The following is a 24,955-nucleotide window of genomic DNA, read 5'->3' as shown; positions in this document are numbered from 1 at the left end:
ACTTACCAAGTTATATAATTTCAATATGTGTAATTTATTACATGTAAAGTATAACTGAAAGAAAACAAGCTCTGGAGCATTCTTCCTGAGCATGATTTTTGCAACATGACTTTTATACTCTTGCAAATGAAAAAATGAGGCTATAGTAATCCAAAGTGTTAATTACAATATAGTGGCCTATATTCAATTTAAATTCCAATGTTTAAACTTAATGTTTTCAGGCAACTACTCTAAGAATGAGGAAATTAGAAGAAGATATTGAAGCAGAGAAAGCAGCACATTTGGAATCGAAATTTAATTCTGAAATTATTCAGGTAAAATGTGAACAGCATTTTTTTTTATGGATTTTATTAAGCTGGGAGAAACAGCATTATGTTCAGAGAACTAAGGTGTGCGTTTAGAATAGGTAGCATGTTGTTAAGACACGCATTATTCTATTTACTATAATGATATAGTTGAAGATAGTCTTTACTCTATTAGAGAGGAGCTGGCACACTACACCCCACAGGCTGAATCTCACCCACTGAGCGTGCTTATGAAGTTTTATCTTGTCCGTGGTGGCTTTTGTGCTACCTTGGCAAAGTGGAGTAGATGCGACAGAGACCTCACGTTCTGCAAAGTCCAATGTGTTTGCCATCTGGCGCGTTACAGGAAGATCTGCTGATCAGAGTGTTCTTTTATCAACAACCTTGGGATGAATTTCTTTCTGAAAACATTTTAAAATATGCACCTTCATTGATTGAGTGCATATCCTGTGCATATCACCTGTCACTATATTAAGAGCTGAAGGCATAAAGGTGAATGAGTTCCTTTTGGGACTCAAACATTCCATTACCAGAGATACTGTGTACCTATATGTTGATGTATAGGTAGAAATATTAAATACTAAAGTACTATGGGAGCGTAATAAAGAGAAGGCTTAAATCTGAGAGGGGAACTGAATGAAGGCATCCTAAGGAAAGCGTCCTTTTCCCTAGGGCTTAGAGAATGAGAAGGAACTTCTAAGATTAGCAAAGGCATTTTAACTGGGGGTTGGCAAACTACTGTCGTGGACCAAGTCAGACCCTCAGCCTTTGTTGTAAATAGTTTTACCTAAAGTTCCATAAGTCTAAGTCCATAATTTAATTTGGTTTTTTAAAAGAGACTTAGACTTTTCCCCTATATTAAAAATTAATTAATAGAATTTGCAGAGTTTTATTTTATTATTTAAACAGGTCTTAATTAGGATGCAACTAACTTTGTAAGAATTTTAAAATAATTGTTTTTTACTTTTATCTTTAATGAAATGCCTTTTACCTGCAAAATTCTCAGACCCATGTATTTTTTTTAAACATCTTTATTAGAGTATAATTGCTTTACAATTGTGTGTCAATTTCTGCTTTATAACAAAGTGAATCAGTTATACATATACATGTCCCCATATCTCTTCCCTCTTGCATCTCCCTCCCTCCCACCCTCCCTATCCCACCCCTCTAGGTGGTCAGACCCATGTATTTGAGGGCATCTATATGTAAAGCAAATTTGTGTAAGTTAAGCTTTTTTTTCTTTTAGAAAAAAATGATTGGATTACCCAAAATGGCATTAATAAGCAATAAGGCTGAAGTTTTAAATTCATGCAAGAAGTAGAATTCAAAATTAAGTTTTTCATTGTAGTTATATCACTGGGAATATATAGTTAATAGGTATAAAAATGAAAATTGTTACATGTATATTTTTTACTCGTATAATTAAAAATTAATATTTGATACCCAACTTAGTACTATAACTTAGGAAAAAAGCAGAAGTGTGTATTTGAATCATATATCTATAAATATTGACAAGTATTTTTAGTGAGGTACACCCAGTAAAATTCAGTTTCAGACTAGTTTAAAAGCAAATGAGACTACTGAGTTGTAATTAATCACCATCTTACTATAAATGGTAGTTAAAAATATGTTTGAAGTATTCTGTTATTAAATTTGTTTGGATGCTATGTCATAAAAATGAGAAAGTAGATTCAGAAGAGTGACTTGGAATTGTTTAAGTCTATTTTTCTTTCAGTTGGATTGGTTTATCATTTGTGATTGAATGTGCATAGTTTCTGAAAGAACATACCAATGTAGATAGAAGAAAATGTTTCCTAGACTTATTAATTTTTACTTGTACACTGGGCTTAGACATAATAACAACAAAGAAAAATAAACTTTAAAAGACCAAATTTGAAAATGTATGAAGTTGTATCTACATATCTATTCTACTTCCTTACTTTAGTGTAAGAGAATAAGTGTTTCAATTAATCCAAAGTAGTTTTGGATAATTAGAAATAATTCTGGTGATTACTATTTGTATGGATTAGTTTATGAAACATTTTCATATTTCCTATGCTTCATTTTTTGGTGAGTTCATTTTTCCTAACTCAGGTTATGTTTTGCCATCCCTGGGAAGCTTGTGTCACCCAGAGTTCATAGCTTTTTTCTGATTTCATGGCCCTTTGAGCCTGCTTTTGTGGCAGGAAGCACTTGCCTATATTCTCTTATGGTCTGTCCTTTCCTAACAAGAGCTGAGACTGTGTATTTTCATGATGATTGTATACACCGTGAGCACTAGCTCATTGCCTGGCACATATTAAGTGCCTAATAAATATTTATCTAAACACTTATTAAATAGTTATTATATATTTACATTTAATGTTAAATACATATTAATATTAAATAAATGTTGTCTCATTAGATCTTTGTAGCCACCCTGTAGAGTCTGTATATTATTATTATTATTGTTTTGTTAGTATTTACTGTTTACAGATGAGGAACCTCAGGCTTTTGGAGTTTAATATGCCCAAGGGCATATAAGTTGATTTGTAGAGCTGCGACTCAAACCTGAGACTTACGGTTCTAAAGCCCCATTTTCTATCTAGTGTGAAGCATTTTTTTCCTACCGCCCTCCTTTTTTGGGCTTTAGCAAGCTATTTTTTTATTCTTAACTTAATTTTCTAAACAGATAAAATATTCACATAGTTCAAAAATTAAAACAAAATTTAGCGATCAAAAACTCTTGCTTTCACTCTTGTCTCTCCTATTGTTCTCTCTTTCCTGCTGTCTATCCTTATTTTTTCCACTTGTTTACCTAAAATATAGCATACTGCATACAATAATCTGGACTCTGCTCCTCCCAATATGTATTAACACTACACAGAGACACGTAGACAACTTGCTTTTCAAAAGTTATTTTGTAGCCTTTTTATAGCTACAAATTATTCTTTTATGGATATGCACTTTATCTATTCTACTGTTGGCGTATACAGGGAATCTAGTTTTTAAAATGTCTTGTTGTGTAAAATTTCAAGTACATGCAAAGGTAGAGAGAATAGTAAAATGGACTCCCCGTGTACCCATCACTCAGCTTCAAGACTTATCTCACAGGACAATTGTGTTTTATTTATAATATTAATGCTCTTCTACTCCACCACCCCCAGATTATTTTGAAGCAAATCCTGGATATCATATTACTAGACCCATAAATATTTTAGTCAAATAGTATTATTTGATAATAAAAATTTTGCTTTTCTACGGTAAGAAATCTCCAGGTATAAAAAGATCTGTTAACTTTGTTAGGCTTATAAAGATGTTCATATAATAATGTTTCTCAAAAGAGAGGAAGGATACTTCCCTCTAGTTTTCAAAAACCACTTAATTTATTATGTTTATTAAAAAAATGTCCAAATGGGTTAGTAGATCAAAATTAGGCACTTTGATGGGACGCATTATATTGTATCTGCCTGTCCCTTTTCATAGCACAGTTGAGTCTGTATTCTTCCACTCTTCTCTTCCATTACACATGTTGAGAAAGGGAATACACTGCCTTTTGTTTATTTTCCTTTTTTAAACCAAAAACAGAAAGAAAGACTTGTTTGGATGAATGATAATCTGCTGTTTGATAAAGTATTCTAGTCAATTTGATATTGGTGCTAGTGTTTCCTTTCTTGCTTTAATTACTTTTCTGTCATCTGGTAGTTACAGATTCGAGACCTTGAAGGAGATTTGCAGGTAGAAAAGGCCAGCCAAGCAGAAGCTGTTGCTGATCTAGAAATGATCAAGAATAAATTCAAAGAAGTTGAAAGTGCATATGAACGAGAAAAGCATAATGCACAAGAGAGCTTTGCAAAACTTAATATGTAAGTGTAATACTGTAAAACTCTCTAAATTAATATTAAGAGTTTATGAAATCTACATGAGTATGAATGTGTAGTACTAGGTAAATATGGAAATGCTCTGTTGGATTTTGAAGTATCATGGCAATTTCAAGGAGTCTCAGAAATGCAGAAATACTTTCTTATACTAGAAAGTAAATATATTAATGTATTTTATATTTACTGATGTAATATAGTATCTTTAAGGCCTTGACTTCTAGGCCACCTAAAATGGGCTATGTGGGAGATGGGTAATGTTTGAGATTTTCGTAAACTGTAGAAATAACAGTAGGAGTAATATTACTACTGGGGCTAACATGTATGTGGCTCACTTCATACCTAGCATTGCATGGTTTTATTTAATTTATAACACCCTATGAGGTAGCTACTCTTTTTTATCCCGGTTCTACAGATGTGAAAATTGAGGCCTAATGAGGGTAAGGACACACAGCTAAGTGTAGAGTCAGGATCTTTCTGACTCCTATTGATTTTAACCTCTTTCAGTTCAAATGTGTGTCATCTGAAAAGTTCTGTGAAAAATTATAAGAAGTTTATATCTATTTAATATGCTTCCAAAAATAAGTCAATAGTAGACAGTTTAAGCCATTCCCTCTCAGAGGATGAAATGTGTACCACCATTGGTACATGACATGATAATAGGTTGATATATTAGAGTTATGTATTTATTTTGAATGTTTATTTCTATTTATGACAGATAGTAGTTTTCCATTTACAGTTGTAATATAGTTTCCTTTTAAAATACTTCATTTAACTTATGATGTGAGTTAATTTAAAGAAAAGTATTATTTAGAGTTGTGACTATGGCAGAAACTATAAAGATTGGACTTTAAAGACTGAAGTTTGAAAAAATTTAAAACTCTTTAACTGTGATTACCTTTATTAGTAATGCTTATAATACATTAAATGAGTAATTCTTAACTGAATTTTCTTGCTTCTTCCAGAATGACTTAAATGACGTTCTGTGAACATTATTCTAAGGACTTATGCTCCTTTATTTCCTTTGAATCATATCTTGAATCTGCACATTTATATATAAATATTTTTGAAGGGCCTTTATGTAGCATATAGTACAGGCTTCTTTACTGTTGCTTTGAGGTAATGATTATGACCTACTAGTGAAACTGTAAGAAGTCAGACTGTACTCCCAACAATTAAAGCTTTCCAGCAGTGAAATAATAGGCTTCTTTGGGGAACTAGTGAACTCTCTGCCTTGGAAAGTTCGAAACAGGGGGTAGATGATTCTTTGTCATGGATACTGAAGAACAGAGCTCTGCAAAGGTTGGATTAGAGGAATTTTAAGATAATTGCTAACGTTTAAGCTCTAAGATTTTAACCTATGTACTTTTAAAATCGGACTCCAGAGCAAATTTTTTCCTTAAGTTTGTTTTGCTATTATTTGTATTTTGGTGCTTGAAAAATTTTACTCAAGTTTTGTATTCCAATAAGCACAAACTAACAGTTCTAAATATTAATTATGTATTACAACTAAGCACCAGCTAACAATCCTAAATGCTTTAATATAATGTCCCTTATCTGTTCTTCATCCCTATATAACTGTGCTATAATAAAAGTTACTAATAATATTAATAAATAAACAAGAAACAGTAAAAATTAAGTAGTAATTAAAGTCCACGACTCATTGATAGTTTCTGTGACTTCTCTTCCCCAATCCCCTCCTTCTTGTTATTGTATGTCATACGACAGCCACTTCCTTTCCATTTATCAGAGATATGAGAAGGACTGATATGACATGAGGGATGATTGGATAAGTTATTTCATTTTCTACCTATACTTCTGATTCTTTTTCAGAATCTTCTTTAAAATCTTTAAGAGTCACAAACTCTCAAGTATTAATTTTTCAAAGTAGTTCTAAGTTTTGGATAATGTATTTCAAAAGGAGAATTGATATTTTAGGTCTTTAAGGTAAATAATACCTTTAATTTACAACTTTGAGAGCAGTGAGTTTTGGGGTAGGACATTGTTTTACCTTTTGGATAGATCTGATTTAGCAGTTGGTGATAACGAGGTTTTAGAGGAAATGCTGCCTGAACCTTGCAGGTGGTTAAGGGTTTTAAGCTTCTGTTTCCTTCCAGGTAGATCTAGGCAGGATCTCATTAAAAGGCAGGAGGAAAAAGCTGTGTGTGTATTTTAGAGTTTTAATTTTGGCCAACAGTTTCATAACAGTGAATATTCCTGCATGAAACTGTTTTCAATGGAATATATATATATATATATACATACGTAGATGGAATATACATATGTATACATATATATTAGATGGAATATATGTATATATTTTAATATATTATTATATATTAAATATTACATATAATAATATAATAAATAAAATTATTATATATTAAACGTCCTTTGAAAAACTCAGCTAAGAATTTGAACAGCAGGCTATTTTAATGAATACATATAATGTATAATTTTAGAAAGAATATATGTTCTCTATATTCCTCTAATTAAATTTTCTTAGTTATAAATTTTTTTCCATTGAAAACTAAAGTATAAAACTAAAATTTTTCAATTATTTTTTTTATACTTGAAATTTTTTTTTTTTAATTTTTGCCCTCACTGAGTGGCTTGTGGGATCTTAATTCCCCCACCAGGGATTGAACCTGTGCCCTTGGCAGTGAAAGCACAGAGACCTAACCACTGGACTGCCAGGGAATTCCCTTCAATATGTCAGGTCTTCATTAGCTGTGGTAACTGATTGTTGGGCAATGGTAGAGAGAAGATCCTGATAATCCTTAAATCTAGTTTAAGTTTAAATTTAGTTTAAAATAATGCTAGTCAAGGATATGATACTGAACAGACTGAATCTAAATTTATTTTATTACATTCAGTATTTAGGGACTTCTTTATTTTTCTAAATACATCAACCAAAAGTATAAAAAGAAGTACAAAAATACTGGGTTGGCCAAAAAGTTCCTTTGGTTTTTAAGTAAAAATAAAAGACACATTTTTTATTTTTACCAAGAACTTTATTGAACAATGTATTCACCATTTTGTTCCACTAACTTCTGCCATTTTTCAGGCAACTTCATAATTCCATCTTCCCAAAACTTTTTATCTTTTTGAGCAGAGAACTGTTCCAGGTGCCTTTTACAGTCTTCCAGGGAATTGAACTTTTTTCCATTAAGAGAATTTTGTAAAGACCAAAATCAATGGAAATCCGAAGGTGCAATGTCTGGTGAATATGGCGGGTGAATCAGAACTTCCCAGCCAAGCTGTAAGAGTTTTTGCCTGGTCATCAAAGAAACATGCAGTCTTGTGTTATCCTGATGGATGATTATGTATTTTCTGTTGACTAATTCCGGATGCTTTTCATCGAGTGCCACTTTCAGCTGGTCTAATTGAGAGCAGTACTTGTTGGAATTAATTGTTTGTTTTTCACTCCCTTCCAATCCCAGCGTATGCACAACATCACCTTTGGATGAAGACTGACCTTTGGTGTGGTTGGTGGTGGTTCATTTCGCTTGCTCCACGATCTCTTCTGTTCCACATTATTGTACACTTTTCATCATCCGTCACAATTTGTTTTAAAAACGAAACATTTTTGTTACGTTTCATTAGAGAATCGCATGTGGAAATACGGTCATAAAGGTTTTTTTCGCTTAACTTATGTGGAACTCAAACATCAAAGCGATTAACATAACCAAGCTGGTGCAAATGATTTTCAGTGCTTGATTAGGATATTTTGAGTATGTCGGTTCTCTCCCGCGTGGTATAACATTGATTGTTCTCAGTTAATGTCTCGATTTGATCACTATCAACTTCAACTGGTCTACCTGACCGTGGAGCATTATCCAGCGAGAAATCTCCAGCACAAAACTTCGCAAACCACTTTTGACACGTTCGATCAGTCACAGCACCTTCTCCATACACTGCACAAATCTTTTTTTGTGTGTTTCAGTTGCGTTTTTACCTTTCTTGAAATAATAAAAGCATAATATGCCAAAAATTTGCTTTTTTATTCAATATCCAAATGGCTACACAAAAATTCACCAAATTTGATAAGTTTTTTTAAATGCACGCTGATATGACAGCTGTCACAATACAGTCTAACAAAATTATTTTGAATGAAGGTAAAGACAAGTAAGGTGTACTAGAGCCAAATTACTGAAAAAAATGAGTGAACTTTTTAGCCAACCCAGTATTATAACTTGTGGCACTATTATTGTTTATATTCTTGGTAAAAGATAGCCTGAAGGTGGCTATTTGTTAAAACAGCTGTACTGTTGTCAAATTCTTAGCTGAACTCTTAAACAACAATAACAACAACAACAAAATGGGAATCCAGTAGGAAAGAACGGCTCTTAACTACGAGTTTCCTTCTTCTCCCTTTCCTTTCTTGCCTAAAATCCTCCATCTGTCAAGTCCTGACTCTTCTCTATTGGGTTCAAAGAGACTGGGGCTCCCTTGAACCTTCAGTTTACTCCCGCCCTACTCATTCCCCTTGGGTGGGGCTGTTGGCAGAAGCATAGGAGCCAGCTTCTTTGGGTTGTGCATGAGATTACTGACAGCAAGGGATGTTCCCCATTTCAGTGGACTCAACTTGGACTTTATTTATAAAATAGCACCAAATAACAGGTGCATTTAATTTTATATTTGCTGCTTAATAATTTTTTAAATTAAAATTTGATTTTATTAAAGTTAGCACTTGTACATAATCTAAGAAGTAAAATAGTGCTTTTAAGCTCATGATAAACCACATTTTGGTACCCCATTGCTTTCTACAACCTTCTGCTCTTTTGAAGAAACCAATATTTTTTTTGTGGTACGCTGGCCTCTCACCGTTGTGGCCTCTCCCACTGTGGAGCCGAGGCTCCGGACGCGCAGGCTCAGCTGCCCTGGCTCACGGGCCTAGCCGCCCCACGGCATGTGGGATCCTCCCGAACCGGGGCACGAACCCGTGTCCCATGCATCGGCAGGCGGACTCTCAACCACTGCGCCACCAGGGAAGCCCTGAAGCAACCAATTTTAATTCTTATAGCTGTTTCTTCTGATATTTAACTTAGTAGTTCTAAATATCATGCATATTGTGCCACTTTTTCAACTTCCACCTCTACGTGTTATCTATTGGCCTCAACTTATTTATCTACATTGTACATTTCTACCACACAGCATACACTTATTTCTTCCTTCCTCCCATCCTTTCAGTAGGGTTGTATTTTGGTGTATATTTCTACATTTTTTTTGGTCCGGCATCTTTATTACTCTATACAACGTTTTATTATATTCTTTGTTGTTTATTGTGTCTTCCTATGTGGAGAGGAACTTTGTTTTGTTCATTGCTATCTCCCAAAGTCTAGACTAGTGCTTGGTACACAAGAGCTGCAAAGTAAAGATTTGCTGAATCATCAAACGAATGAGTAGTTAATAATTGTCTCATTTTATGATGGATTAGTTTGTGTGCACCAATCACTGAGTTATTCTTAAACTGTCTAACAAAGTTGAAAATCTCTCATTATGTTTCTATACCTCAGAAATTCTATCATTTTGAGCTTCTTGTAAGATGTATCACTCTTGGACTCTTCTCTCCACCTCCTCCTTTCTGGACGAATTGTTTTATAGGCTCCCTGTCACAGTCATCCCAGGACTTCTCTTCACCATCATCCTTGGCATTGCCTTTACTTCTCTTATATTGGATCTCTTGTTTACTGATCTCGTGCCCATCTTCCTTGTTTGATTTACTCCCTTGTAAAGTAGCTTCTTGAGAAATTATACATTAGAGGAAAAATTTTAAAACTTGCATTCTGAAAATGTCTTTACTTGATCTTTACCCTTTTGCATAGTTTAGCTGGCTGTTTATTCAGTTCTAGTGTCAAGAAGACTGAAGTCATTTGATTCCTGATCTTTGTATGAGGCCTGTGTTTTCCTCTGGAAACTTGTATAGAGTATATATGTTACCAAGTCTGGAAACATAGGCAAATATCTAGAAATGGTTTATTGGTGTTAGATTGTAACACATGATAAAATAATACTAATAATATGTATTTCTGTACTCTATGCACGCAATGTGGAATCTTCTTTTTGTTCCCACTGTTCTGAAATTTCATGATGATGGGCCTGGCATAGGTTGTTTTTCATTCATGCTGGGCACTCACTGAGCTCTTTCAATTTTAGAGATTTGAATAATTTGTTTCTGGCAAATTCCCTTATATTATTACTTTGCTGATTTCTCCCTTTCCACTCTTTACCTTCTGTTTCTAGAATTTCTGTTATTTATATGTTGGGATTCCTGGATTGATTTTCTTATCTTTTCTCTACTTTGATCCATTTTTGTTGTTTAGTTTTACTTTCTGGGAAGTTGATATCAATGTCTTATCTAATCTATACATGTTTAAATTTTACCCACTCTGCCGTGGAATATCCTTGATTCAAGGAAGAATATACCAAAGGGTTGGCACTAGAATTGTCTCTTTTCCATTCCTAGAGAAAGAAGTGTTGACTGTTCAGAATAAGATCATGTGTTATTCAAAAATTAGGTCTTCATTTGATTACAGCCTGAGTGTAGTGTGGATTTGATTAGACTGAGTCACCCTATCTCCCATATTACAGCTTAAAAGTTATAGGAAACAGATCTACTACATTTATCAGGAAGATATCAGATTAAAAATAGCAGCAACACTTTAATTTGAATTAAAATTATCCACTTGGTGGATTATCTACAGCAAAATTTAAAATACTTCCGAACTGCTTGTCATCTTATATCCAAACAAGAATGTAAATACAGCTTAGTGCTAGCCTGAGCAAAATTCAAATAGGCAAGGAAATCCTTTGAAATTTATGTTTTGACAGTGAATATGAATGATTTTTGATTATTCTTGCTTTTGGATTTTCCATGTCACCACACCAGTTCCACTTGCATGGACAGTCAGGAGTAAAACATTTGTGTCATTTCTAATGTTATACTTTAATTTGAAAATCATTTGATAGGACTGCTTTCTGTTTTGAGGCAGTCTCTGAGCTAATTGAACTGTGGTGGGTGGGGTTTGTTTATCATAAATAGTGGTGAATCAACACTAACCAGATCTATTTTGCTTATAACCTTGGGTATAGTACAGATATCTGCTATCAAAAAGTGGGGCTATTATTCCTTTAGAGTCTTTCATTTAAGAATGTACAATTCTTTCAATTTGAAAAAATGAGAAGTGACCTTTAAAACCTCTGGGCATGAAACCATGATATATAATACATCTGCCACTTGTGTTAAAGTTGTATAATAGGACCTGATAAAAGCATATTTGAAAAACCTGCTCTGACACTTTAACTTTTCAGATTAGAAAGAGAGTATTTCTCCAACAACAAGAAACTAAATGAAGAAATCGAGGAACAGAAGAAAGTAATTATAGACCTTTCAGAGAGACTCCAGTATAATGAAAAAAGTTGCAGTGAATTACAGGAAGAACTTGTAATGGTAAGGATAGAAAAGAAAACCCTATGGCAGTTACTTTATTGGGTCAAATTGGATGTTTGACAGGTTTTTTTTTCTCACTACATGCCATGAGGTAATTGTATGAAAGTAATTTTAGTGGCATTGATATAAAATTTCAAAACTGGAGACACTGTGTACAACAAAGCTATACATAATAAAACCTCTGTTCTTTGGAATAATTGGGAAAACTAAATGAATTAGTGGAAGTCTGAATTACAGAGTGTTTTCAAATTGATTCAGGTGTTTTTCTTTCTTTTTTTTTTTTTAAGTGCATAAAACAATGTTACCTAGATGGAGGTGGAGTTAGGGTTTATAATCAGTAGATCTAATGATTTCAAAGACTCCCCCCGCTTTTTTAAAAAATAAATTTATTTTATTTTTGGCTGCGTTGGGTCTTCATTGCTGTGCGTGGGCTTTTCTCTGGTTGCGGCGAGTGGGGGCGACTCTTCGTTGTGGTGCGCGGGCCTCTCACTGCGGTGGCTTCTCTTGTTGGGGAACACGGGCTCTAGGCGCACAGGCTTCAGTGGTTGTGATACGCGGGCTCAGTAGTTGTGGCTTATGGGCTTAGTTGCTCTGTGGCACGTGGGATCTTCCTGGACCAGGGCTCGAACCCGTGTCCCCTGCATTGGCAGGTGGATTCTTAACTGTTGCGCCACCGGGGAAGCCCTATTTTTATTTTTTAAATTTATTTTTTGGCTGTGTTGGGTCTTCGTTGCTGTGCGCAGGCTTTCTCTAGTTGTGGCGAGTGGGGACTACTCTTCGTTGTGGTGCGCTACCAGGGAAGCCCCAAAGACTCCCTTTTATAATCATTTTGAACCTGATCACTCTGTCTCCATTCCCCAATAATCGAGCCTTCACACCATCACCAAATTTATCTTTCTAAAGTATTGATCTGCTCTTGTCACCCTCCATTTATTAAAAAACAATCAATGTCTCCCTGTTGCTTTCAGAATAAAGTCCAGCTTCATGTCATGTAATCTAAGGCCCTTTTGTTTGTGGCTCTATGTTAACTTTTCCAGCTTCTTGTATTGCCGTTGCCCTCTCTTTATCTTGCTTCAGCCACAGTAAAGTACTCTCAGCTTTGTAAACACATTATATATCTTCACAATGTCTTACATTTGTTCAGACTGTTTATTTTTTGACCCACGTTGACTGAAATGCTTATTCTCTTCTTTTAACAAATTCCTATATTATCCTGTGATGGTCAGCTCTGAAATTTTGCAGTCTGTGACGCTTTCTATGGTTCCATCTTTTCCTACTTTTTCATCCACCTAAATTCAGAATTCTGACCTCTCCCAACTTTGTGTTTCCTTAGTTCTTAGTTTAGCATCTTTATCATAACACCAAAATCTGATGTGTATTATCTCTGCCAAGAGATTGAGAGTGCATTGAGGCTAACTTCATTTTACATGCCAAGATTCCACAGTAGTACTTGCCTCAATAAACATTTGTTGGATGGATTTATTTGGTTGATGCACATACTCCAACTCTGCAGTTTTCTCGGAACCCCAAGAGGGAGGGCATAAAGTTTATAGTAATACCCTATTTCCTCTTTGTCTTGTTCTCCACGTACATACCTTCCCCAAAGACTTGGCTACTTCACTTGCAATTATATTCCACAACTCTTAGCGATGTTAGTTACTGAGGAAAATGAATATTTTTTTCCTTGTCCAAAAAGATGGAAGCTCAGGGTTATACTAAGAAGTGGTAGCCAAATCAATGCTGCCTAGTTAGAAAGGTAACAATGACAAAGAAAGTAATGATGGGATAACATTTAAACTCTTTATCATTTTCAAATGACCCAATATTACATACAGACAGGTGGCCCTCTGTCTTGCTTCAGCCACATTAGAGTACTCTTGGCTTCCTAAACAAATTATATATTTTCATAACTTTCTTGCTTCTGTTTTGTTTTTTCATATTTTTGACCACATTGACTGAAATGCTCCTTCTTTTCCTGGAACAAATGTCTGTATATCCTCTAATGTCCAACTCTGTCTCCATTTAACTCAGGATATCCAGTTTGTTCTGATAAAGGGATTGATATTATTGCTTACACTGTGTTTGAATTTGTAGTTTGAGTTCTTTGGATGTGGGATTTTAGAAAGCTTAGAGCTCTCTGTGTGGCATGCTGTAGTGCCTATTCACTGTTATGTGCTACCCTAAATTTCATGGGCTATCCCATTTCTCCCCCCTGATTCAGGAGGGTGAATCATGGTGGAGAGAAACACGTCAGAGTCATTGAGCTGAGTATTGGTCTTGCTGTAATCAAACAGTTTGGAAAGTGAGTTATAACTGAGAATGCAATGGCGAAGACATTGTCAGCAATATAAGTTGCGTGAATCCTCCTGATTCTGGTCTCCTAGCACTCCAATGACTAGATAAAAGAAGACTGGTTGAATTCACCACTGAATTCAGCATGCTTTGTGATTAAAAATAATTTACGTGGTGCCAATAGGTTTTTACTTTTTAACTTTTACAGTTTGGTGGATGGTCTGAAATAAGGCGAGTTGTAGCTCACTAGCAACCACCGTTTGCTTGTTTGGACCATTGGCACTCAGCCTATAAAGCACTATTGTTCTGACTGGTGGAAGAGCCATTGGGATGTTCAGAAACGTATTCAGGTTGCAGCCTAAGTGATCTACAGTTCACATGGTTCAGCCTAACTATTTATATGTTCCTCTCTGTTTTTTCATCTCTCTTAAAGCCGTAGCTTTATGTCTTATTTTCTTCCATCTTTCTGTTTTCTTGTCCTCCTCTTTTTATCCTTCCTTATTATTAGCTTTCTCCTTTAACTTGTTCTGTTTTATTCTTTTTAGAACAGTTGCTTTCTATCTCTTTACCCAACCATAATATGAAATTTAAAAAATATTTAATGAAAATACTATTACTTTAAATAGTAAGTACAGTGTTTTATTTTTTATTAAAAAACTCATATGTAGCTTTTCTTAAATCATTTTTTGGGTACATAGTCCTTTATTTCCTTTTATTTTTTCTGTAGGTTAGTGGCCTTTGAGTTGGGAGGGGAATCTTATAAATTTCTCTCTAAAGAGATATCTGTCAAATTAAAAATTTTAAACCATAAAAAATGGAGGTTTTTTTTAGTTCTGCATCCTCACAGTCTGTTATTTTTGCTTTGAATTCATAATTGTTTTTGACTGAAGAGAAAATGCCTTAAGAAGAGGCTTTTACCTTTTGTTTTTGGAAATAAAACTTTGTTTTAATGACATCCTATGATCCTACATACCCTAGTGTGTCTTTCCCACAGTTATGTTTCTATTGAACAAGATAGTGTCAGCTTTTATAGAATATAGATGGGAAGCATAAGTTAGATACAGGTAATTTTCCTCTTCCTTTGAGGTAACCACTTGTTTTCTAGTTTAGGTCACATTCATGACCATTATTCAAGTCTTGGTCTTTATTTTCTATGTTTCATTGTAAGAGAAAATTAAAGCCACTTTCCTCTATAGGTTTACTAGTGAGATCAAGGTATTATTAATATATGCAAAGGCTTCAGGAAGTTTTGAGACTTAAAAATATCAATTGTATAACCTAAGGTCTAGCCTCTCAGAATTGGAAGAAACCATAGAGATCATCCAGGTCAGGATATACACAGTGTCAATAAGCCAGTTGCAAAGTGATAGCTTCCCTGTTTCAAGAGAGAGAATAAAAATATAGAGCATAATTTTGGAAAAGTTCAAACTGGTTATGTTGAGTCTTTTGTTGATATTTAAGGAATATAAACCCAGCCAACATTAATTGTACTTTTATATTCGTGAAATTACTCCTATTCAAGGTGTGGATTTAGAAGATATGATTAGCAAATGAGTAGTATATTATTATTTTTAATGTCATAAAATTAATAGAATTTCAACATAGGACATCTAAGGATTTAACAAAATTAGTTTCATGTTCCATGTTATACACTACTGAATTTGACTTTAAAAAGTTTTGATTAAAGTTGAACTATTAATTTTAAATTCTATGAATTTAATAATGATTTAATCAACTACTAATTAAAACCGAATTTCAAGTTCAAGCTGCTTAGTGATCATGCTTATTAAAGCCCATCAGAGGTTCAATAGATCCAGTTGGGTCTTTTAGTCATTACTGTGAGGTTTTTTTTTTTTTTTTTTTTTTTTTTTAACTGTGAGTTTTTGTATCTGCTTCTCTTGAAGCAGGGGAGCTATCATTTTCAAATTGGTATTATTAGGATTTGCTTTGTGCTTTCCACAATGAAATTTTTTTAAGTCCATCATTTCTTGAGATTTGTTTTTCTGCCACTCGGTAATATTTAGTTACAGCTCTAGGAGAGACCACATATTGAAAAGGGAATTCTAGTTCTCATGAGGTTTTGCTCAAAGAATATTTTATTCTCTAAAGAACTTGTGATTGAAAATGGTCAAGTGTATATTTTTTCCCTATACTTTGGGGGTTTGACTGATTATATAATAATAACGATTGCTAGCATTAGATAGGATTTTGGCAAGTGCTTTGATTGCTGTGCTTTGTGGTAAAGCAAAAGTTTCTTGATAATATTTTTGCATCAAATGATCAGTTAGGTTTGCTTTAGAAGGACATGTTTCTGATTTTGCAGGAGGCATTCAAAACTAATGGGCTAATAAAAATTCTGTTCTGAATTTTTATTCAAAATCTGTTGATTCCTGCTTTTTACCAATAATAGGAGTAGTATTTATATATGATCATTGTTTTTGCTAATATAAACATCACTTTCTGTCTCTCGTAGTGGTCCTTAAAAATTTAATACTATTAAATAGTATTTCTCAAATGTGTGTATGTTTGTATTTGTGTATTTAAATGTGCATTATATGACTGGCTTCCTAAATTTATAATGTGGGCATAAAGCTTTTTTATTAAGCTTTTTGAAATTTATTAATATATATATTCTTAAATTTTGAAAATTTAAATCTGGGAAAAAATAAAATGGTATTGTGTTTGTGTGTTTGTGCATGTGTGTGCGTGTGTGTGTGCGCTCGTGTGCGTGTGTGTGTGTGTGACAGAGAGAGAGAGAGAGAAGGAGAGAGAGAGAGAAAGATAGAGATAGAGGGAGATATTTATATGTCAGGGCCTAAATTGAGATTGGACAGTAGCATTTTCTGAAAAATAAACTAAGTGTAAAGCTGTGTAAGGGAAGATGACAGTTCATCATATGCCATAAGCATTGGGATCATAGAATGCTCACATCCGTGGAAGCAGCATAGGTGAGCAAGGAGGGAAAAAATAGTAAACTGTTTTATGAAGAAGTAAGAAGATTAGTTATCTTCAATATGATCAAAGGAAAAGCTGCAGATGGTGATGATTATGAAAGCTAACCAGATCAAATTCAGTTTAGCTGAGCAAGCTCTCCTGGAGTCCTTACAAATGGGCTGCCTATGTGGTAACTGGGTGGAAGATAAAATAAAAAGGTGAGATGTGGAGCATAAGTATGTGATGTCGGTTGCAGGTTCTGATGCTCCTCTGTTTTTTTCAGAATTCCTTTGTAATGGCTTAAAATATATTTAAACTAATTTAAAAGCTTATGTGAGTTCAAAACTGTTCAGAAATTATAGGTGTTACGTATCACTGCTACAAAAGTTCAACCTACTTTTTTTTTTATTAGTTTCTGCTTTATAACAAAGTGAATCAGTCATACATATACATCTGTTCCCACAACCCTTCTCTCATGCATCTCCCTCCCTCCCACCCTCCCCATCCCACCCCTCCAGTCGGTCACAAAGCACCGAGCTGATCTCCCTGTGCTCTGCGGCTGCTTCCCACTAGCTATCTACCTTAGGTTTGGTAGTGTATATATGTCCATGCCTCTCTTTCGCTTTGTCACAGCTTACCCTTCCCCCTCCCCATATCCTCAAGTCCATTCTCAAGTAGGTCTGTGTCTTTATTCCCGTTTTACCCCTAGGTTCTTCACGACATTTTTTTTTAATTCCATATATATGTGTTAGCATACGGTATTTGTCTTTCTCTTTCTGACTTACTTCACTCTGTATGACAGACTCTAGGTCTATCCACCTCATTACAAATAGCTCAATTTCGTTTCTTTTTATGGCTGAGTAATATTCCATTGTATATATGTGCCACATCTTCTTTATCCATTCATCCGATGATGGACACTTAGGTTGTTTCCAGCTCCGGGCTATTGTGAATAGAGCTGCAATGAACATTTTGGTACATGTCTCTTTTTGAATTATGGTTTTCTCAGGGTATATGCCTAGTAGTGGGATTGCTGGGTCATATGGTAGTTCTATTTGTAGTTTTTTAAGGAACCTCCATACCGTTCTACATAGTGGCTGTACCAATTCACATTCCCACCAGCAGTGCAAGAGTGTTCCCTTTTCTCCACACCCTCTCCAGCATTTATTGTTTCTAGATTTCTTGATGATGGCCATTCTGACTGGTGTGAGATGATATCTCATTGTAGTTTTGATTTGCATTTCTCTAATGATTAATGATGTTGAGCATTCTTTCATGTGTTTGTTGACAGTCTGTATATCTTCTTTGGAGAAATGCCTATTTAAGTCTTCTGCCCATTTTTGGATTGGGTTGTTTGTTTTTTTAATATTGAGCTGCATGAGCTGTTTATAAATTTTGGAGATTAATCCTTTGTCAGTTGCTTCATTTGCAAATATTTTCTCCCATTCTGAGGGTTGTCTTTTGGTCTTGTTTATGGTTTTCTTTGCTGTGCAAAAGCTTTGAAGTTTCATTAGGTCCCATTTGTTTATCTTTGTTTTTATTTCCATTTCTCTAGGAGGTGGGTCCAAAAGGATCTTGCTGTGATTTATGTCATAGAGTGTTCTGCCTATGTTTTCCTCTAAGAGTTTGATAGTTTCTGGCCTTACATTTAGGTCTTTAATCCATTTTGAGCTTATTTTTGTGTATGGTGTTAGGGAATGATCTAATCTCATACTTTTACATGTCCCTGTCCAGTTTTCCCAGCACCACTTATTGAAGAGGCTGTCCTTTCTGCACTGTACATTCCTGCCTCCTTTATCAAAGATAAGTTGACCATATGTGTGTGGGTTTATCTCTGGGCTTTCTATCCTGTTCCATTGATCTAGCTTTCTGTTTTTATGCCAGTTCCACACTGTCTTGATTACTGTAGCTTTGTAGTATAGTCTGAAGTGAGGGAGCCTGATTCCTCCAGCTCCATTTTTCGTTCTCAAGATTGCTTTGGCTATTCGGGGGTCTTTTGTTTTTCCAAACAAATTTTGAAATTTTTTGTTCTAGTTCTGTGAAAAATGCCAGTGGTAGTTTGATACGCATTGCATTGAATCTGTAGATTGCTTTGGGTAGTAGAGTCATTTTCACAATATTGATTCTTCCAATCCAGGAGCATGGTATATCTCTCCATCTATTTGTATCATCTTTAATTTCTTTCATCAGTGTCTTATAATTTTTTGCATACATGTCTTTTGTCTCCTTAGGTAGGTTTATTCCTAGATATTTTATTCTTTTTGTTGCAGTGGTAAATGGGAGTGTTTTCTTGGTTTCATTTTCAGATTTTTCATCATTAGTGTACAGGAATGCCAGAGATTTCTGTGCATTAATTTTGTATCCTGCTACTTTACCAAATTCATTGATTAGCTCTAGTAGTTTTCTGGTAGCATCTTTAGGATTCTCTATGTATAGTATCATGTCATCTGCAAACAGTGACAGCTTTACTTCTTCTTTTCCGATTTGGATTCCTTTTATTTCCTTTTCTTCTCTGATTGCTGTGGCTACAACTTCCAAAACTAGGTTGAATAAGAGTGGTGAGAGTGGGCAGCCTTGTCTTGTTCCTGATCTTAGTGGAAATGGTTTCAGTTTTTCACCATTGAGGATGATGTTGGCTGTGGGTTTGTCATATATGGCCTTTATTATGTTGAGGAAAGTTCCCTCTATGCCTACTTTCTGCAGGGTTTTTATCATAACTGGGTGTTGAATTTTGTCGAAAGCTGTCTCTGCATCTATTGAGATGATCATATGGTTTTTCTCCTTCAACTTGTTAATATGTCAACCTACTTTTAAAATGCTAATTTCATTAAACAAATCTAGTGACTAAGTAAAGGTATTTATTTTTTACCTGTTTGTTTTTTCTATAATTTTTAACCTTATTAACAGTTCCCCTTAATTGCTTTTATTCTTATTTATGGTTTGAGTCAACTTTTCCATTGCAGATCAGCAGGGCTCATTTGGCTAATTTCTAGATATAAAAGTTTGCATATGCTTTTTTATGTTTTTTTTCACAAGTTTGTATTAGAAATTTTTATCTACATGCATATCAATTTATGATATTCATGCATGATTAGCAAAAGTGAGGGATGAGTTTTTATAGGCTCAAAGGAAGATAAGATGATAGAATGACATGTTAGATTAAGCCAGAAATTCATTTACTTTAGCAGTGTGTATAGTATACCAAGGTCGAAATACTACGTAGTTCTTTGTCATCTCATTATCTTTCTGGTTAAAGATATTCTATAACCAACCTTGACTCCTCTTTAATAATACATTTTGATATTTTTAGTCCCCTTTCTACACTGGTTGTAGATTCATCATGACATCTATAAAGTAGTCCTTGGTTCATGGTGAGTGATCAATAAATGTTCATCCAAACATCATCTGGTTAGCCAACATAGCAGTAAGGAACTTTTATTCCTAGGGTAATAAACTCTTTATGTGAATTATGTCCAAGGCAAAAAGAAGTGAGTTCTTTTATCCTACCATTTTGTCTTTTAAACTTCTGTGCATGTTTAGAATTACAGAATTTGTTGAATCAGCATTTTAACATTTAACCTAAACTTACTCTTTATGTCACACAATAAAGCATGTTAATCAAAAATTAGAAACTTAGTATTTTATCTTGCTTTGCACTTTGTTTTTGACCCAGTAGTTTTATTTATTTAGTTAGTAGGTTCTGTTTTTATTCTAGAATTTCTTGCATATCAAAAGGCTACTAAGAGAACTAACAGCTTTGAGAACAAAATTTAAATATAAGTGCAATCCACACTTAATAAAAGTTCCAAATGTTTTCTCTATATGAATGAAGAATGGAAGCTCCATTTATAAAACAAAACAATTTATTAGGAAAAAAATTGTCAACTGTAAAAAGAAAAGGACACTTTGCTGTACACTTGAAACTAACACAGTTTTGTAAATCAACTCTACTTCAGTAAAAAACAATGAAAAGGAGTTTTTCTGGTCATAACCTGGTTCATAAACCTATTAGATGTAAGTAAAATTTGTATTGGCTGTATTATGAGACTATGACCCAGATATCTCTGTAGAAAATTATAATACTACTAATTATAAATAGAATAGCAACTTTAAGGCATAGTTAATTAATTCTTTTTAAGCCTGTCATTCATCAAATCTTTTCTTTATTGTTTGAAAAATTTTACACTAATCAGTGTTTCCTGGCTAATTTGACATTAAATTTGGTTTTAAACTGTAATGGTATTGAAATTTTAGTTCATCTTTTTAAAATTGAAATATAGCTGATGTACAATATTATGTTAGGTTATACAACATAGTGATTCAACATTTAAATACATTATGAAGTGATCACCATGGTAAGTCATCTAGTAACCATCTGTCCCCATACAAAATTATTATGGTATAATTGAGGATATGCCTTATGGTGTATAATGCATCCCTGTGACTTATTTATTCTATAACTGGAGGTTTGTACCTCTTGATTCCCTTCACCTAGTTCACCCATTCCCCCATCTCCTCTCTGGCAACCACCATTTGTTCTCTGTATCTATGAGTCTGTTTTCATTTTGTTTTGTTTATTTGTTTTGTTTTTTAGATTCCACACGTGAGATTATATGGTATTTGTCTTTTTCTGTCTGACTTATTTCACATATTTAGCTCATTGTTTAGTCAGTATTGAACCCTACACTTGAAAGAGAAGAATTATTGTTGAACTAGGAATTTAATTGAACCTTTATATTAAGCTGACTCCAAGTATGCAATTTTTCTGGAATTCTACATTTATACTTATATAAATTTCTATTCCTTGAGATTGATTGGGACTTAGCCTCAGTTGGCATTTCATAATAGAAAAACATATATTTTGGTGACAGGTTGATCTGGGTTTTAATCCACAGTTCCATCTCATAATAGTTGTGTGACCTTTAGTGATATTATCCCTCTGAATCTGTTTGCTCATTGTAAAATAGTGCTAATAATATCTACTGTGCAGGATTTTCAGTGAGCATTAAAGATAATATATGTATTGAAATAATAGAGTGTGTGTATATGTATGTAATTTGTGAATATGATGCTGGATTTCCTCTGGAAATATACTTCTATGATAATATTAGGAAAATGCTGAATAAGAAGTCCTAGGATACTAAACCTTTAGGACATTAAAATATATTGTAGGGAAGAACTTCTGAAATGATGGAGTAAGGAGCTTGGTGAACCTAACAAAAAAAATTTAATTGGTGAAAAATTTTAAAAACAACAACAAAAAACCAACCATATAAAGCTCTGAAAATTGTCCTAAGGGCAAAGGAGAAACTTTCATTCAAGAAAATCTACTAATCATCAAAATTAAAAACCTTAGTTCTTCAAAGAACACCATCAGAAAAGTAAAAAGACAACTTATAGAACGGGAGAAAATATTTGCAGCTCATATATCTGATAATGGAGTTTTTACTGAAAGAACTCTTATAACTCAACAATAGAAAGACAACCTAATCGAAAACTGGACAAAAGATCTGAAAAGAGACTTCTCCACAGAAAATATATAAATGGCCAGTAAACACATAAAAAGCTGCTCAGTATCACTAGTCAATCAGGAAAATGCAAATCAAAACCGTGATGACATGTTGTATCACGTACACTAGGATGACTGTAATAAAAAGGACATGTAATAGCAGTTATTGGCAAGGATGTGAAAGAATTGGAATCCTCATACACTTATGCAGGGAATGTAAAATGATGCCTCCACTTTGGAAAATAGTTTGGAAGTTCCTCAAAATAGTTTGGAAGTTAAAATTGGAGTTACCATATGACTTAGTAATTGTACTCCTAGGTATATACCCAATAGAAATGAAAATATACATCTACATATTCATAGCAGCATTTTTGTTTGTTTGTTTTGTTTTGTGGTACGCGGGCCTCTCACTGTTGTGTCCTCTCCTGTTGCGGAGCACAGGCTCCGGATGCGCAGGCCCAGCGGCCATGGCCCAGCCGCTCCGTGGCACGTGGGATCTTCCCAGTCTGGGGCATGAACCCATGTCCCCTGCATCGGCAGGCGGACTCTCAACCACTGCGCCACCAGGGAAGCCCCATAGCAGCATTTTTGATAACAGGAAAGCAATTGAAACAACCCAAATGTCTATCAGCTGATGAATCGATGAACAAAAGTTGGTAAAAACATAACATGGAATATTATTCAGGGATAAAAAGAAATAAAATACTGATCAGTGGTTCAAAATGGATAAAACTTGAAAACATTAAGCTAGGTGAAGGAAACCAGACACAAAAGCCAGACGTACAATCTATAATTCAATTTATATGAAATGTCTAGAGTAGGCTATCTGTAGAGATAGAAAGTAGATTAGGGTTGCCTAGGGCTGAAGGGATTGGGAGAAAATGGGGCGTGACTGCTAATGGGAATGGGATCTCTTTTTGATGTGATGAAATTGTTCTAAAATTGATTGTGGTGATGGTTGAGCAACTCTATGAATGTACTAAAAACCATTGAATTGTGTACTTTAAATGGATGAATTATGCAAGTTGTATCTCAAGCTATTGAAAATAAGAAAATCTAGTAAATTTCAGTAAGAACAGCAAGAGTGTGGCATTTGAGTAATGGCTGGTTCCATAACCCCTTTTCTACCCCCTGCTCCTTGTTATAGAACCTCTACCCTGGGCTGTTGCAGCCAAGAGGATGATCCCTTCCTCTCTCTCTAGCTCCAAGGCTGGGGCTATGCTTTCATTGTAGGAGAGGTACACTGCTGGAATTTCTCATCTCTCAGACCCCTGTGTTGTAGCAACTCTATTCCAGGCAGGCGGGGCTGAGAGGACCAGATCTCTCTTCCTCTACCCAGCTTTCACTTGGAATATAGTAGTTCTACCCCAGGCATGGCAGGCCAAGAATATTGGGGCCAACTGCCCTTGCCCCAGAACACCACGGGTTGCACTTGGTCCCTTAGAGAGCAGGATTGTTGTTTTGGAAAAGTGGGTCCTCACTCCCAGCTCTAATGCAGCGGCACAGGAGTTCTGCCCAGGGGGATAGGCTGGCTGGCTGTAAGGGGAAAGAGCTCTGCAGCTCTGTTTAAGGGGACTGACCTTATTTGACATAAGATGAGTGAAAACTGAAACAACATATCAAATCTTATAGGATGCTGCTAACACAGTGCTTAAGAGGAAAATTTATAGCTGGAGTCACTTGTATTAAAAAAAATCCTCAAATTAATAAGCTAACGTTTCACCTTAAGAAACTAGAAAAAGAAGAGCAAACTAAACCCAAAACAAGTGGAAGAAAGAAACAATAAAGACTAAAACAGAAACAAAAGAAATAATAATATGGAATAATAGAGGAAATCAATGAAACCAAAAGTTGATTCTTTGGAAAGATAACTAAATTGATTAACATTTAGTTAGACTGACCAAGGGAAAAAGAGAGGAGACTCAAATTATTAAAATCATGAATGAAAGAGGGGACACAACTATTGACTATACAGGAATAAAAGAATTATAAGAGAATACTGTGAACAACTATATGCCAACAAATTAGATAATTTAGATGAAATGGACAGATTTCTAGAAAGACACAAACTACCAAAACTAGTAAAGAAGAAATAGAAAATCTGGATAGACCTATAACAAATAAAGAGATTGACTTAGTAATCAAGAAACTTTTCTTAAAGGAAAGTCCAGGCTCAGAAGGCTTCACTGGTGAATTCTACTAAATGTTTAAGAAGAATTAACACCAATTCTTCACAGATTCTTTCAAAAAAGAGAAGAGGAGGCAACACTTCCCCTCTCATTATGTGAAGTTAGTTTTATTACCCTGATAACAAACCAAAGACACAGCAAGAAAAGAAAACTCAGACCAGTCTTCCTTTTGAGTATAGATGCCAAAATCCTCAACAATGTGCTAGCAAACCAAATCCAACAATTTATAAAAAAGATTTTACACTATGATCAAGTGGGATTTATCCCATAATGTAAGACTGGTGTAACATCTGAAAATCAACTAGTTAATAGACTTTATTAATAGAATGACAAAAACCAAATGATCATCTCAATAGACAAAGAAAAAATTTGATAAGATTCAACATTTTTCATGATAAAGATGCTCAACAAGCTAG

The 24,955-nt window shown here is 34.5% G+C and overlaps 1 protein-coding gene across 1 annotated transcript in view; it reads left to right on the top strand.

Annotated features, from left to right (window-relative positions):
• The window catches only part of CCDC171 (coiled-coil domain containing 171), a 346,670-nt gene that overhangs the window by 81,695 nt on the left and 240,020 nt on the right, over positions 1 to 24,955 (top strand). The window contains exons 9-11 of the mRNA XM_060101112.1: positions 222 to 314; positions 3,990 to 4,150; positions 11,477 to 11,615. Coding sequence (XP_059957095.1) covers positions 222 to 314; positions 3,990 to 4,150; positions 11,477 to 11,615 — 393 coding nt within the window. The remainder of the gene's footprint in view (positions 1 to 221; positions 315 to 3,989; positions 4,151 to 11,476; positions 11,616 to 24,955) is intronic.

Source organism: Mesoplodon densirostris, chromosome 6 (assembly GCF_025265405.1).
Source record: "Mesoplodon densirostris isolate mMesDen1 chromosome 6, mMesDen1 primary haplotype, whole genome shotgun sequence".
Classification (NCBI taxonomy): Eukaryota; Metazoa; Chordata; class Mammalia; order Artiodactyla; family Ziphiidae; genus Mesoplodon; species Mesoplodon densirostris.
Note: the sequence above shows the minus strand (reverse complement) of the source record. Positions and strands in the feature narration are given on the sequence as shown.